The 16501-nt window shown below is 51.2% G+C and overlaps 2 protein-coding genes across 5 annotated transcripts; one reads left to right on the forward strand and one right to left on the reverse strand.

The window, feature by feature from the left end:
• The first annotated feature begins 5970 nt into the window (after positions 1-5970).
• LOC115400119 (integrin-linked kinase-associated serine/threonine phosphatase 2C-like) lies at positions 5971-9345 on the forward strand. Of its 3 annotated transcripts, none has more exons than XM_030107782.1 (10): positions 5971-6240; positions 6568-6702; positions 6816-6927; positions 7047-7153; positions 7286-7379; positions 7463-7550; positions 7617-7744; positions 7823-7942; positions 8995-9076; positions 9170-9345. In XM_030107782.1, exons 1-10 carry the CDS (start codon positions 6198-6200, stop codon positions 9293-9295), a joined length of 1035 nt encoding a protein of 344 aa, XP_029963642.1. In that variant the 5' UTR covers positions 5971-6197; the 3' UTR covers positions 9296-9345. The 3 variants fall into 3 exon arrangements, with proteins under 3 accessions (XP_029963642.1, XP_029963643.1, XP_029963645.1); XM_030107783.1 differs by having other exon boundaries at positions 6568-6693; XM_030107785.1 differs by having other exon boundaries at positions 6111-6240; positions 6568-6689.
• Positions 9346-9386: 41 nt separating this feature from the next.
• LOC115400103 (protein IWS1 homolog) lies at positions 9387-15023 on the reverse strand. 2 transcript variants are annotated; one of them, XM_030107758.1, is made up of 16 exons: positions 14818-15023; positions 14149-14234; positions 13402-14056; positions 13097-13150; positions 12821-13019; positions 12680-12737; positions 12442-12548; positions 12208-12358; positions 12041-12123; positions 11823-11952; positions 11620-11737; positions 11399-11510; positions 11111-11167; positions 10791-10847; positions 10474-10585; positions 9387-9887 (listed from the first exon to the last, which is right to left on the reverse strand). In XM_030107758.1, the coding sequence occupies exons 1-16, from the start codon at positions 14858-14860 to the stop codon at positions 9762-9764; spliced, it is 2148 nt and encodes a 715-aa protein (XP_029963618.1). In that variant the 5' UTR covers positions 14861-15023; the 3' UTR covers positions 9387-9761. The 2 variants fall into 2 exon arrangements, with proteins under 2 accessions (XP_029963618.1, XP_029963619.1); XM_030107759.1 differs by lacking the exon at positions 11111-11167.
• Positions 15024-16501: the final 1478 nt, after the last annotated feature.

Below are 16501 nucleotides of genomic sequence, written 5' to 3' on the forward strand. Positions count from 1 at the left end.
CGTTCAGAGTGGACAAGACACCTTACCTGGTATGACAAAAGAAAACTGGCATGAAGCACAATGGAACGACCCATCCATCAGGAGAGTCATTGCTCTGGTCGAAAATGGACAAAAGCCCCATTTCAAGGATGTAAAAGCAGAGTCACCTGAAGTGAGGCTGTTGCTTCGAGAGTGGGATAAGCTGGAGCTCATTGATAACGTCCTCTACAGGAAATCCTTCGACAGAGGAAAACAAATCCACCAGCTTGTCCTGCCTGAGGAATTCAGAGAAAGAGCCCTGACAGGCTTCCATGATGAAGTTGGTCATTTAGGGCCAGAGCGTGTGTTCAATCTGGCTCGTGCCAGATGTTATTGGCCAAAAATGAAGGAGTCAGTCGATAAGAAATGTCAAACCTGCGAACGCTGTTTCAGAAGAAAAGCTCAACCTCAAAGAGCAGCGCCCATGGTTAATATTAAGACGACTTACCCATTACAGCTTGTTTGTATGGACTACCTGTCCCTGGAGCCTGACAACCGTGACACCCGAAACATCTTGGTCATCACTGACCACTTCACTCGGTTTGCAGTAGCTGTTCCAACAAAAGATCAGAAGGCCAGAACAGTTGCTAAAGCTTTATGGGAAAACTTCCTGGTCTACTATGGATTCCCCAGTCGCCTCCATAGTGATCAGGGACGCGACTTTGAGTCTCACACGATCAAGGAGCTGTGTTCACTGATAGGGGCTGAAAAAGTACGCACGTCTCCGTACCACCCGCAGGGGAACCCTGTGGAGCGTTTTAATAGGACCCTTATCAGCATGCTCGGTACCCTTGAAGAGAAAGACAAACATCATTGGCGGGATTTCGTGAGGCCAGTTGTACACGCATACAACTGCACCCGAAATGATGCAACAGGCTACTCACCCTACGAGCTGATGTTCGGCAGGCAGCCGACTCTCCCAGTTGATCTCATACTTGGTCTAAAACCTCCAACTGAGACCCATACCACTCACTCTGAATATGTCCAAAGACTGCGTCAGCGACTCAAGGAAAGCTATGAGTTGGCTGCAGAAAACTCAAGGAAATCTGGAGAAAGAAACAAGCACAGATTTGATGCCAAAGTGAAGTCTGCGGATTTGGTGGAAGGAGATCGTGTCTTAGTGAGGAATGTCAACATCCGAGGCAAGCACAAGTTAGCCGATAAATGGGAAAGGTCGATCCATGTGGTTGTGAAGCGGATAAATGATGGTCCTGTGTATGTGGTTAAACCAGAAAGTGGGAATGGTCCACAGCGCACACTTCACAGGGACTTACTACTACCATGTGGATTTTTGCCAGTTCAGACAACTCCTGAGCCAACGCCACAGCAAAGCAGACAAACCCGAATGCATTTGAGAAGCCGGCAAAACCTAACACAGGAGGAAGAATGTGAATACTCAGATGGAGAGGAAGAGTATGATGACTACTATGTAAATGAGCCTCCATGGTTCATCACATGGGGACCCTATGTGCAAGAGTTTGAAAATGTCCCAGTCAGTGGCTCACAGTCCCAACTGAACCCTCGGGCTCCTGAGTTTGTATTGCCAGAACCTCAAATGATTCCCTCAGTCCTACCTACAGAGCCATGTGACACAGTTGTGCATCAGTCTCCAACTCACGGTGACCATGTCATCATAGATATTCCTGAAGGTGAATCATTGCAAAGCAAGGAAGTCACAGACACATCACCAGTTCACAGTATGGAGAATGCTCAGAGCAGTTATTCTGAGATCCCTGCAAGTCATCCAGAGGTTGATCGCAGTGAAGAACATGGTGAGCCCCGACGTTCACGCAGAGAAAGGCATCCTCCACCTAAGTTCACTTATGATGAGTTAGGGAAACCTGTAGTACTTGCTCTTAACCAATTCTTTGAGAGACTCCAAGACTTTTTTCCAAATCATATGCCCTACTCAGTGTGATAAGCATGCAGGGACACATGCGGTTTAGAGGGGGAGGATGTAACCCTGTTAATTTCTCTCCCATGCAATAGTTGGAGTTGTATTTTTTGTTTATAGTTAATCTTGGATGATGTTCCTGAAATGTATGTTCTCTGTGTATTGGATATGTGCATTTCTCTTGTCCACCACTGTGGGGCAGTGCATCATAATTTGTTCTTCTTCGTGGGTCCTCCATCTTGGATGGGCTGCAGAGAGCTTGTAAGAACTTGAACGGAGCTGAACGAAAACACAACGTTTTTAACTGATTTTGAGTCAGAAAGAAAAGAAATACTTCAGGTGTCAGAGTTTGAACCGTGGGAGAACCCAGTGATTGAGAAGATCTCTCTTGGTGAGTTGTTTTGTGAACATGCTCTGTATTTGTTAAACTAACCTCATGCCATGAGGCTGAATATGCATGTTTCACCATTTCAGTGGATAAGAGGTGAATAAGAAAAACAGTCTGGCTGTCTACAACCAGTGGATGTTGCCCAAAAGGTATTTTGCTGCCTGATTCATTGTGTAAATTGTGAATTCATATCCAAATGTGTGTATTTTGGACATGGATATTCTATTGTTGTTGTTTTATACAGTTCAGTACATTTCATCACAACTCATATGTATTCATTTGAATTAAGATTTAATTCATGTGAGATTACAGTGAAATTGACTATTAGGGTAAAAGTGAGATGGTTAGTTATAAAATAGAGGTTAAATTTCTGCACATTGGGTGCAGACTGTTTTTTTTTAGGGCCCTTCTGAACCCTGTTTCCTGGCACCCGGCCTCTCTGTGCTGGATCCCGGTTGGCTGTTCCTGAGGCTGGATTCTGCTCTTCATCTGCTGCCTGGTTCTATCGTCCGAGTCTCCTCTCATCAGCGCTGCAACGGTCCTATCAGGTTTTGCAATGGACGCTTGACAATTAAGTGATGACCGGTCTAGAAAAACTCTTATAAGTGCACTCAAGGATACATTTATTTCTGTTGTTCCTGAGATCTCAGTGTTTTTGGGGGAATTTGTAATACCTTTGTATTCTTTTTTATGTGATTCAACTGATAAAAGAACCAAAAGAAAGAAAGAAGAATATATATTTCAGTTTAAAACTTCAATTTGTTGTCCTGTGCTTCATTTGGAGTGGAGTCTATGCATCATATTCCTTTATGATAGCCTACACAACCAGCCTCCTCATTGAACCTAGATTTAGATAGCCCTATATATCGATATTCAGATCGCTTATCAATAGCACTACCATCTGAAGGGTTACACAAATAAAAAAATTGTAATAAGTTGATTTTGATAAACTTTCTAAGTTTCAAACTTATTCTTTTCAAGTTATGAATAAATGAAAATGTTCCTAATTACATCAACTTAATTTTGCTTGCAATTTGAACTCAAAATTCATTGTTGATGGGTTTAAAACAAAATTCAAGTTGTTATAACTTAACAAACTTGGCTGGATAATTTGATTTTGTCAACATTGACTTCACAATTTGAAGTTCCCTCTCGCCACACAGCATGCCTGGACAAGTTGGAAGTGGGTTAGCAGGATGAAAAACCTCGATACAAGCAACATTTCATGGGTGACTAAAACTCATTTTTAGTAGGGTCAGGACACCACATCGGCATGGTTAGTGTTGGTCACAGCATAAAGGAAACAGGCTCTTTGAAGAATTTAGCAATGACGATGGTAGTGTCGCAATGAATCATGGGAGTTTGGGATGAGATATTCAAGATTTAAACACTGATTTCATGATTTATTTCAATGATCTGATGTTAATAGTGTTATTGGTAGTTGTGTTTGGTTGTGTTCTTGTTGTTCAGTTACTTTTCGTGTCAAACCTGGAATGAGAAGTACTGAGCATTTAATCTGGTCCTGCTACTCTAAAACTTATAGAGTTCTACAGAACAGTTCCCATTTGCCTGTGGGGTTATTAAAGGCCTGTGTCTGCCTGTACAGGATCAGTCCACATTGGTTATGACAGTATTGTATTCCCAAACACTCACAACATTAAGGTTCAACAGAAACTGGACATTTTAACAACTTAAAAGTGGGCAGCCAATTTATTTGAGCAATCAACATAAAAATCTTGCATTTATTAAGTAAGCAGTACTTAAAATGATCTTTGACTGATGGCAAAAAATGAATTCACCCAAGCAATATAGTTTGTTGGTTCAATGTAATTTCTAATGAGGTTGCCATAACTTAAAAAGACTAATGCAAACTGCTGCGTTGATTTTTTTTTTGTTGAGTCTAGACATTTCTTTTTAGAGTGTATGGTCATGAGCTTTGGGTCATGACTGAAAAGACAAGATCCCGGATACAAGCGGTAGCTGAGCTTCCTCCGTAGGGTGGCTGGGCGCTCCCTTAGAGATAGGGGGAGGAGCTCAGTCACCAGGGAGGAGCTCGGAGTAGAGCCGCTACTCCTCCACATCGAGAGGAGCCAGCTGAGGGGGCTCGGGCATCTGTTTAGGATGCTTCCTGGACGCCTCCCTGGGGAGATGTTCCGCATGTCCCACCGGGAGGAGACCCCGGGGAAGTCCTAGGACACGCTGGAGAGACTATGTCTCTCTGCTGGCCTGGAAACGCCTTGGGATCCTCCCGGAGGAGCTGGAGGAAGAGTCTGGGGACAGGGAAGTCTGGGCATCCCTGCTGAGACTGCTGCCCCCGCGACCCGGCCCTGGATAAGCGGTAGAAAATGGATGGATGGATGGAAACTAAACAAAACAAAAACACCAGCAGAGAAATAATTCAAGCAGGTGCAAACAGATGCTCATTCATGTCCATTTCCTCCAGTTTCGTCGCCTGCTTTGATTGGCAGATGAAACATCATTCTGACCGTTGTGAAGCTCTCCTCCAGAACATCCATCCAGTGCCCTGACCCTGACCCTGACCCTAACCCAACATGTCTGTTGTCATCCAGACTGTTTGTATTTAATTTGGGGAGGGTGGGCATGTAGATTGACCGGTAAATCGAGAGCTTCGCCTTTCGGCTCAGCTCCTTCTTCACCACAACCGACCGATACAACGACCGCATCACTGCAGCCGCTGCACCGATCCGCCTGTCAATCTCACCTCCATCCGTCCCGACTCGTGAACAAGACCCCAAGATACTTAAACTCCTCTACTTGGGCCAGAGTCTCTCCACCAACCTAGAGAGGGCAAGCCACCTTTCTCTGGTCGGGGACCATGGCCTTGGATTAGGAGGTGCTGATCCTCATCCCTGTCGCTTCACACTCGGCTGCAAAACACCCCAGTGCATGCTGTAGGTCCAGGTTCGATGAAGCCAACAGGACAACAAGCAAAAAGCAAAAAGCAAAGATGAAATCCTGTGGTTCCCGAACCGGAGTGTGATCCCCCTATAGTTGGAGCACACCCTCCGGTGCCCCTTTTTTAAACAGGGGGACCACCACCCCAGTCTGTCAATCCAGAGGCACCGTCCCCGAGAGACGTGTCAACTAAGACAGTCCTGCACATCCAGAGACTTAAGGTACTCAGGGCGAAGGTCCCAGCCCTGAGTATCTGTTTTGTTTCCTTCTTTCCTTTTTGACACCTTTCTTCTGCATGTTTTTTTTTCCCTTTCTTTTTCTCTCTTACGGGATGGTTTTGCTTTGCTGTGACGTGTGGTGTGGTCCTGCTTACAAAGAAGATTAAATACAGAGTGTAAAAAAAAACAAAAAAAAAAAACTTTTGAAGGCATTTCTAACTAATGTGCGTCACTTTATTCTTTTTAAGTGTTGTTATTGCTGCTTATCTTCATATGTAATCATGTTATTTAACTCTGAGGTGTAATAACAGATAAACTAAACTATACACTTGCAATAGAGGATTAGAATATAATGACAGAGTTAACACTGTTTATATGTGAAATAAAAGTATTATTATCAGATTGTTCAGGTGTAACAGCCGTGAAATGAAGTGTGATTTAACGTGGAAGTGTAATAACAGGAGCTGGCCTGTGGAGGCAGTGACGCCATCAGCTGCCATTTAAACAGAAGAGGAAGAAGAAACCGCAGAGGAAGAGTTGTGATGCTAGCTGTAGCTTAGCCTCACTGCGCTTCTTTGCCGGTGAACGTCGTCATTCTGGCTCTCAGAGTGAAGGAAATTGTCGCTTTTTCCGTGTTTTTCTGACCGTTTCGGTTCGTCTTAATGACCTCCGGCAGCTCGACTCGTTCCCGGTTCGTGTGAAGCTCTCAGCCCGGGACGGAGCTCCGGAGGCTCGGAGGCTCGGGGGCTGACTGCAGAGCGGGATGGATCTGTTCGGGGACCTGCCGGAACCGGGCCAGAGCTCCGGTGAGAGGGAGGGGGAACCGGGCCAGAGGGAGGGGGGTCCGGGCCAGGACTCCACGGACTGGGTCGGGGGGAACCGGGTCAGAACTCCCGGTGGGGACATCATTAGTTTGGCGCTTTTGGGTCATTTGCATCGCTGCGTGAGGATGATGGAACAGTCAGTTTATCCTTAAATCGCCCAAAAGAGCTTCACAAATGGAACCTCCGAAACCAGGAAGCCACATTAAAGACGCTTTACTGAGTAAAACCCATCAGTCTGACTGAGGGAAAGTAAAGTCTCCAAAACTCAGGAGTCAAATAGAGAATGAAGTGATGGTCTTCTTCTTTCAGCTGCTGTCAAAACGCCTCCAGCAGCAGCAGAGGAAGAGAGGAGGACCAAGCGGAGCCGGGGGGAGGAGGAGGAGGAGGAGGAGGGGCACGAGGAGCAGCAGGAGCGCGGGAAGATCCAGAAAGTTTGTAAAGAAGGTTTTCACCTGTTTCCCCACAATGTCTGCCTGGCTTCTGTCCTCCAATCAGGCGCAGCGTGACAGCAGGGAGTGGGGCTCTCACTGTGTGTGTGTGTGTGTGTGTGTGTGTAGGTCTCCCCGTGTTCAGAGGCTACGTGGCGGCAAGGCGTGGCGAGCGCGACGAGATGCAGGATGCTCACGTCCTGCTGCCTGACCTCAGTGTGACCTCCCTGCCTCCACATGTGTACGACTAACACACACACACACACACACACACACACACACACACACATCAGATAAACCCAGAGGACTCTGGTGGTCCCGGGTGTGATCCCTGAGGAACGCCGCTCCTGTGTGTCGCAGGTCTCGCGTGTCGTACTTCGCCGTGTTCGACGGTCACGGCGGCTCTCGAGCTTCGCGATTCGCCGCCGAACATCTGCACCACGTTCTGGCCAAGAAGTTCCCCAACGGTGAGTCCCAACCAGCTGACGAACGCGCCACTGGTCACGGTTTAGTCCTGCGACGAGCCGTGAGTTTGGGAGGAAGATGCTCTATGGTCTGGATGTTAGCTTGGCAGCTAGCTGTTAGCCTGGATGTTGCAGGAGACCCTGAGAACATGGAGAAGCTGATCAGGAAGTGTCTGGTGGACACCTTCAGACAGACGGACGAAGACTTCCTGAGGAAAGCCTCCAGTCAGTAAGTTCCCATGATGCACTGGGAGGAGGGCGGGGGAGGGGCTTTGGCGCGGAGCCGCTCTGACGCTCGCCGTCCACGAACAGGAAGCCGGCCTGGAAGGACGGGTCGACCGCCACCTGCGTGCTGCTGGTGGACGACGTGGCGTACGTGGCCAACCTGGGAGACAGCAGGGTGAGCGCACGACACACACCGTGTGTGTCTGTTACTGTGGGTCACACTGTGTGTGTGTGTGTGTAGGCCGTGCTGTGTCGGATGGAGCAGTGTGACGGTCAGAGGAAGTGTGTGACTCTGTCTCTCAGTAAAGAACACAACCCGACCATCTACGAGGAGAGGATGAGGATCCAGAGAGCCGGAGGAACCGTGAGGTCCGGACACACACACACACACACACACACACACACACACACACACATGCTCACATGACTTGTGGGCGTGTCCTGCAGAGATGGGCGTGTCCTGGGCGTCCTGGAGGTGTCCCGTTCCATTGGGGACGGTCAGTATAAACGCTGCGGCGTCATCGCCACGCCCGACCTGAGGAGGTGTCAGCTGTCGGCCATTGACAGGTGAGAGAGAGAGGCTGTGTTCACACCAAAGCATTTGGCTCGACCTAACTGACGTGGTGGAGCCGGGAGCCACAGTGTGACAGGTTTTTCACGCTGGAGCGACCTACTTGTGGGTGGAGCCGGGGCCGCCTGGAGGAGGAGGTCCGAGGTCGGCCCGGCTGTAGATGCAGTGAGAACACGGTCGCTCCCCGGGTCCAGCCAGCTTTCCTCGTTTGCCGCACTTTTGTCCGTGTGAGGCTTCCGTAGCGCACGACACCGACTGTTATTCTGAGCGCGCACGTCGAGCACGGCGGAGAGGAGAGCCGGTCTTCCTTCTGAAAGTTGGCGATTTGTACGGCCTGCAGAAAAATCATGTACAACAGAACCACCGTTCTTCTGGCTGCGTTCCGTCTGCAGAACGGAATCACCGCAGCACCGTCTGCGGTGCCTCTGCAGTCCGCTGGAGGAGGTTGCCAGATATGTCGCTCTCGCACCATAAACCTGTTTAACTCAATAGAAAGCAGCCAAACCAACATCTCGGCTGAAAATGCACGTTAAAACCGTATTTGTGTAATTAAAAAAAAACTTCATAAACACATCATTTCATCAACCCGTCAGACGTGTTCAAAAAAGCAGATTGATTTGGTGGAAACCTGCCCAATCTGGCAACACAGAGCCGCTCAGAGAGCTGTTTTATGCCATTTTGGAGCTGTTGACTTTCCTGCAGGGACGAGGTACAAAACCGTTCATTCTTCTAAAGCGTATAATGACTACATCACGTTGTTTGTTCTGTATTCTAGCAGAAGAAGTAGAAAAATAGAATATTAAGGCAAAAACACGACAGATTTTGTTTTGAAATCACTTATTTTGGGACACGTATCGCGTTTCCTTCCGGCACCGACTTGCTTCTGTCTGGTTTGACGGTGAGAACACCATTCAGTTATTTATGAGGAGGCTGATTTACTAATTCACACTTCCCAGTAGGGTCCTGGCTCGACTCAACTCGGTGTGAACACAGCCCAGAGAGAGAGAGAGAGTGTGTGTGTGCAGTGTGACAGTGCGGTGCTCTGCAGGTTCATCCTCCTGGCCTGTGACGGACTCTTCAAAGTCTTCTCCGCTGATGAAGCCGTCCGCTTCGTCCTGGACATCCTCCAGGTGAGACACACACACACACACACACACACACACACACTCGCTTCCTCCGTCCAATGAGAGCTCTCCTCTCATTCCGATTCTCCGTCCCCTCAGGAGGAGCAGACGCAGGACGAGGAGGAGCAGCGGTTCGATTCCGCCTGCCAGCAGCTGGCCGGCGAGGCGGTGAGACGAGGCTGCGCCGACAACGTCACCGTCATCCTGCTTTCTATTGGCTACTGAGCGCATGCGTCACTTCCTGTTTTTCTAATAAAAGCGTGCAGTTCACTGACTGTGGGAATTCTGTGTTTTTGAAAGAGGAGCGGAGGCGGAGTGGACTTTTAGCATTTATTAAGAAAACGTCGGTGGGCTCCGCGCTGCTCAGGCGCGACAGGAGCTCCGGAGGGACAAAAACCAAAACAAACAAAACCATTCAGACCACCTGAGGCCGGCGGCTAACGTAGCCGCGAGCTAACGAGAGCTAGCCAAATCAAAAAGAAACACAAGGAGCCCTGATGGAAGCTAACAAGCTAACAGCCGAGGCGCTAACGGGAGCTTCCATTCGCAACATTTTACAACCACATGATTCCCATATGAACACAAGCCCCGCCCACACCGTCCCAGACGCCCCCTGGTGGCAGCACCTGGACCTGAGAAGTGTCGGAGCCAGAAAGAAACAAACAAAATCCTAAAAAGTGGGCGGGGCTCCTCAGAGCGGCATCCGGTTCCCCTCCACGCTGATCTTCACGGCGTGGCCCGTCTTCGTCAGGCGGCGGATGTCCGCAAAGCGACGCATCTGCTTGTCCACGCGGGACAGACCCTTCTTGACCGGACCCTGCAGGGGAGGGGGGGAAACGGCCGTTTGATCAGACGCCCAAATCTCCCGCACACCTTGAACGTGCCACAGCAAACAGCAGACAGATCAGCTCTGTGGACTGTTAGTTTCTCACAGCGCCACAGGGGGGCGCTCACACACCACTGCAGCCCCACACCGCGCCACGGGGGGGCGCTCGCCGTGCTGCAGGCCGTGCAGGCCACTTACTGCCCCCTGCTGGCGGCGGCGGCTACAGCGGCATCCTGTTGCCCTCGATGCTGATCTTGACGGCGCCTTGAGGCCGACACAGTTTCCTCTGCTCCGCAAAGCGGCGCTTGTGTTTCTCCAGGAGGCTCAGAGACTTTTTACCTCCAGGCTGAGGACCAATCACAGCGCAGCTCAGAGTCTCTCTCTCACACACACACACACTCACACACACGCACACACACCCCCTGCCGTCTGGCTCTCCAGACCTTCTCAGGGTTCTGGAAGGTTCCAGCTCAGGTGTAACCTTCGAGCAGTGTGCTGTTCCTGACAGTCTTGAGAACATTGGGACGGTCGGGTTCTGGTTCCAGAAGGTTCTGGACCCTCCTGGTTCCTCACTCACCCTGCTGGAGTCTCCCTCCACGTTCCACTTGGGCCGGACCACGTAGTCCTTGTTGGAGGGCATCGGGACCCGGGCCCGGGCACAGAAACCAGGATCCCCGGGTCTCAGAGCTCTGTGTGTGTGTGTGTGTGTGTGTGTGTGTGTGTGTGTGTGTGTGTGTGTGTGTGTGTGTGTGTGTGTGTGTGTGTGTGTGTGTGTGTGTGTGGTGGGTGGGGGAGGGGTGACGGGGGTTGGGGGTGCAGGAGGAAGAGGAGGTTCAGGTTATCTTCAGAGCTCAGAGCTTTCAGGTGTGGTCAGCTGATCACAGGTAGACTCACTTCTCCTCTCCGGTCAGCTGCTTCTCCAGGTCCCTGCGAGGCGTCTGACCCCCCGAGCTGCACACACACACACACACACACACACACACACACACACAGTTAGCTTCAGAAGTACAGGCGTGTGATTGGCTGAGGAGCGTCATGCCGTTATGACATCACAGCAGGTTAAATCCCTGCAGGACATCCAGGAGGACGAACCGAGGGACGTCCTCACCGAGGACACACTGAGACAGACTGCTGTGGTGCGTTCAGGTGCACCCAGGTGAGCCCAGCACTCCACACGTTAGTTCAAACAGACCGACATGCAGCCTGAGGACAACCTGCTGGGTGGACAGAAGACGTCAGGCTCCTCCGTCCTCTCCACCTTCTGAGGCTGACTGAGGAGGACGAGGAGGAGGAAGAGCAGTGGTGGCAGGAGGAGGAAGAGGAGGGGTGAGAGGAGGAGGAGGTGGAGGTTAGGAGGAAGAGACTCTGAAGAGGAAAATCCTACAGGCCCTGAACTCACCACGTTCTCCAGATTCAACCTTGTCTTTCTTAAATCGTGGAACAGAATGTTCCTACTGGGTTCTGTTCCCGAACCATGACCCCCCCGCTGCCCCCCCTCCTACCTGAGGCGTCGTCTCTGAGGCATCTGCTGGTCCAGGTCTCTCTGCTGGCGCTCCTCTCTCGTCATTCCTTTGTAGTTTGACGTCAAGCCGAAGATCGGCCTCGACCACTCGTCTGAAAACACACACACACACGTCACACACACCTCAACTACTACAACGACACCAACACCTGAAAGCCACACAAACATCCTGAACAGTGTGTGTGTGTGTGTGTTCCTCACTGATGAGCTTCAGGGCCAGGTCCTTGTTGGTTCGGGACTCTTTGGGGTGTTTGTAGAGGAACATGACGGCTCTGCCGATGCCGCTGTGCTTCAGCGTCTCCTGACTGACGCTGGGGAGCTGCGGGAGGAGGAGGAGCTGTCAGCTGGCGCCCGAACCCCCCCACCGCCTCCACCCCCCCCCCCATCCCCATCCCCACCCCCACCTCCTGCAGGATCCGGAGCAGCTCCTCTCTGATCCTCAGAGCAGGCAGGGATTTGTCGGGCAGCGGGCTGATCCACTCCTTGATGGCCGACATGACGCCGCTGTCGATGAACGTCTCCTTCAGGTCCTGCCTGGGGGGGAGGGGGAGGGGGGGGAGTGGGGGTGTCACCTTCACAGCACCTCCTCCTGACCCCCCGCCAGAAGGAACCGGGTTCTTACTTCTTGAGGTGCATGACGACCTGCGGCAGCAGCGTCAGCTTCTTCAGCGCCGGTTTCTTCTGGCTGTTCAGCGTTCGGTCCTCCTGTCACACACACACACACACACACACACACGTCAGAGGCTGCACCGGGGGGCTCTGCTGTGGCAGTGGGCGGCGGCGGCGCACCTCGGCGGCCTCGGTCATCTTGGTGATCATGGCGCTGACCACGTCGTCGGCGTCGCTGATGAAGGTGCCGCCGTCGCGGTGCCTCCTCTTGCGGCTGTTCATGGCCTTCCTCCGGGCGAGCATCAGGTCGAAGTCCGACATGTAGCTGGTGCTGATGGGAACCCAGAGAAAACAACCACCGTCAGCGGGGGGCAGGCGGAGCGGAGACGGGCGGGGGTCGCCACGGAAACGCACTCCTGGCCGCCGCGGTCCACGCCCTCGTCGGAGTCCGAGTCGTCCTCCGGCTGCTGCTGCTGCTCCTTCGCCTGTTTGTCCCCCTCCAGGTCCTCCTGGTTGAAACCCTGCAGGGGAAACCGCAGCGTCGGTTTCCATGGCGACCACAGGAATCGGACACAGTCAAAACACTCAGCATCCGTTTCCATGGCAACCAGGGAACTCCGATACAATCAGAAAACACTAAGCAACAGCTTACCGTGAACTCCTCCTCCTCCTCATCTCCAGACTCTCCAAAGATGTCTGCGATAATTTTCCTGTACAAACACACACACACACACACACAGTTGTCAGATGATGCGTACGGTTGCCGTGACGACAGGTTTGGCGGCGGACTCACTCCTCCTCGTCCCCGGACTCGCTGTCGCTGCCGAACAGCGCCTTCTCGTCCTTCGCCGCCGCCGCCCGCTCCTCCTCCTCGCTGCCGCTGTCGGAGCCCAGCTCCCGCAGTTTGGCCGCCAGAGCTTTGTCCGGACCGCCGGAGGCGCCGTCGCTGTCCGAGTCCTCGTCGTCGGACACGGCGCGAGTCCGCTTCGGCGCTGAGACGGAGACAGACGGGACGGACTGAGAGGTCTGCTGAGGAGCAGCAGCGAAAAAACCTGCTGAATTCATTTACCTGGTTTCTCCTCGTCTTCCTCACTGTCTGACAGGACGGCCGTCTTCCTCTTCACTACACACACACACACACACACACACACACACACACACACACACACACACACACACACACACAGCTAGATGTAATAAACCATGTTTCAGTGTACTGACATTTAACCATTCAGATGGAACCTGCTGTAGAGCCCCGCCCACTGTGTGCCTGGGGCAGTTAGCGTTGAGCTGTTAGCATGGGGCAGTTAGTTGGGTGTAGTTGGCCCGGGGCAGTTAGTGGGGTGTAGTTGGCGCGGGGCAGTTGGCGCGTACCTGGCTTGTCTTCGTCGCTGTCATCTCTCGTCTTCTCCTGCTGCTCTCCATCGCTCCCCGCGGCGGCGGCCTTCTTCCCTCGCTCTTCCTCCTCATCCTCGCTGTCCGACTCCATCACAGCCCTCCACTTCCCCCCTCCCCCTCCCCCTCCCCCTCCCTCTCCCTCTCCATGTCCGTCCTGTTTCTCCTCGTCCTCAGAGTCCATCTGCGCCTCCTTCCTCCGGGGGGCGCTCTCCGTCTCAGAGTCACTGTCTCTGTCGGACGCCGCCGGTTTGGCGTCCCGGTTGTCGGAGTCACTGTCCGCGGCCGCCGCCGCCCGCCGCTCCTGTTCCTCCTCGTGCTCGTCCTCCACGTCGGAGGCGGGCGCCGCCTCCCGTTTCCTGGGCGCCTCCTCCTCCTCCTCCTCCTCGTCCTTGGAGGCGCTGACCCGGCGCTTCACCGGAGAGTCGTCGTCGCTGTCGGCGGGCCGCGGGCCGTCCGAGCCCGAGTCGCTCCGGTCGCCGTCGTCGTGACGACGAGGCCGGGGGGCTTCGGCGTCCGAGTCGCTCCGGTCGTCGTTGTCGTGGCGACGGCCCTCGGGGGCGTCGGCCTCCGAGTCGCTGTCGGCCCCTCGGGTCGGGCGCTCCGCGGCGTCCTCGTCGTTACTGCCGTCATCCTGAGAGGGAGAAGCCTCAGTCAGACACACACACACACACACACACACACACACACACACACACACACACACACAAAGAGATGCTCTCTGACCTCAGACAGACGGCCCTCGCTCGCCCCGTCCTCGCCGTCGGACCCCCGGTGTTCGTCCTGGACCGGCGTTCCGCCGCCGTCGTCATCTACGAGACAGAAGACGCCGCAGCTGAGTCGCTGAAGAGACACTTCCTGAAAAGTCTCAGATCCAGACGACTGCAGCTCCAAAACTACCCGGGAATAAACGTTTGCTTCATTTTCAATCAGATTTTCAGTTTTTAAAAGAACACACACACACACACACACTCACACACTCTGACAGGGGGTTCAAAGGCATCCACAAGTGGATGTAGGACCGTGTTCGATTGCCAAGGCTGACAGGTCACTACTGAACATGACCTTTGACCCTAACGCATCCCAGAAAGAGGGTGTGGAACAGGGAATTCCCTCACACACACCTCCTGTATCCGGAGCACTTCCAGAAACTTTGAGCAAAGTTTACAAACATGGTAAAGTTAGCATGATGCTAACACACACACACACACGCACGCACACACGCACAGCGCCTCCCAGGCAGCTAAACATTAGTCAACACTAGTTACATTAGTTCTATCAGGGTCAGACTCGGTCAGATTTCTCCCGGGTCAGACGGGTTAACGGGTTAAACCCGCCGGCTGCTCATGAGCAGGTAACCCGCGGTGAGCTAGCTAAAACAAAGCGGGGGAATACCGGAGCGGCTCCCGGACATGAAGTCGTCCTCCTCCCCGTCCATGAGGGCCCCGGAGCGGCTTGTGGTTCCGGCCTGGAGGCGGGAGGCGGTGAGCGGGAGGCTCTCGGAGCTCTGCGGCCCACAGAGGAGGCTTGAACCGGGGAAGAGGGGCTGAAAGCGGGCTAGCGATTAGCTGTAAACCGAGGGCGGCCGGGGCAAAAATGGAGGCGTCCCTTCAAGTGCGCATGCGCACAAGCATGTGGCGCATGTTGGTACGCAACAGGAAGTGAAGACCAGACGTGTCAGAATAAAGCTCATTTCCAGGTGGATTTACACTCTATTTACATCTGACCGCATATTTGCATGATATGAATGGGTCTTTAAAACGCTTCGTTCAGTTTCAGTGAAACGTTTTTAAAATAATCAAACGAGTAATAAAATGCTGTTTTACACTTTTTGACCCTGCAGTGACTTTTTCTATATTTCACTGTGTGTACAAGAAATATGTAAATTAAGTCAAAGGTAGCTACTTATTTTGAATGATTAGATTGTAATTTAATCAAAGTATTAATCAGACTAACAGCACGTGAAGACCAGATCTCTGTTGGGTTTATTATTATTATTATTTTTTTAAATCTTTGATCAGATTTTCTCTCGTGTTCTTCTATGTTGTTAGTCATTTTGGTATACATTGAATGTTGTTTTTCTACTTGCCAAGAACGGAGTTCACTGCAGTAAATGGAGAAATTCTTGTCCCTGATATTACATGCTATTAATGAGTTCAAAATGTATAACTCCTCATTGAAACTGAGTTTTAAAAAAATTGCGTATGACAACACATTATGAGATTTAATGTTGCAGCTCCTTCTGTTTTAATCATCCCTGTTTGCTTTTTGTGCTACATCTGATGTTTCATCGTTACTGGCTAATCCCCGGTGTTGTTCCGATGTTTTCACTGCCTGGTCAAAAAAAGAGTCACCACCAAAAAGCACATCCCGAGGTGTTCAGAGGTCCTGGTCTGGACTCTGCTCCCCGAAACGCTCTTTCAGCGAGAACGTTAAATTCTGGGAATGTCTCCTTGGAATATGGCCATGGCATCAGGCAAGAAAAGACACGCTGATGGAATGGTCTGCTCATTCAGGTAGTCAGCTGACCTCTGACCTGAGACCAACCTAAACCCCCTTGCGGTAATTAGACAATTTGCTGAGTTAAATCCATGTGGCGACTTTTTTTTTTTTTGGCCTTGTTGTTTGTGCCTTGACAGGAGAGAAGATTAGTGTAGTTGTTGTTGTTTTTTTTAATATTCAGTCTCTTTTATTCTCTTTTTTTATTAGCAAAAAACAGTACACCGAGTATACAAATTAAACATAACAGTACAGTGAGAGAAAGCTAGACAGTATGTACAGTAAAAATTGCATTATACAATATCAAATATATGAAGTTTTGCACAAATATTAACAGTAGGCATAGCTTTTTTTGTTAATAGACTTTTTTAGGGTTGAGACATAAAATAATGTGTCACTGTGAAAATGTTTGAAATTGGGTTTAGTGTTTGAGAATTTACAATTATGAATATAGGATTTAGCTAATAATACTAACAGACTAATCATAAATACAGCGTCTTTCTCTTCATGCTCTCTAAGATTAGTTTAGTTTTGAAAAGTCTTCCAGCTGCGTTGTGACGTATTTCTCATGCGACGCACA

This window comes from Salarias fasciatus, chromosome 14, assembly GCF_902148845.1.
Source record: "Salarias fasciatus chromosome 14, fSalaFa1.1, whole genome shotgun sequence".
NCBI classification, from domain to species: Eukaryota; Metazoa; Chordata; class Actinopteri; order Blenniiformes; family Blenniidae; genus Salarias; species Salarias fasciatus.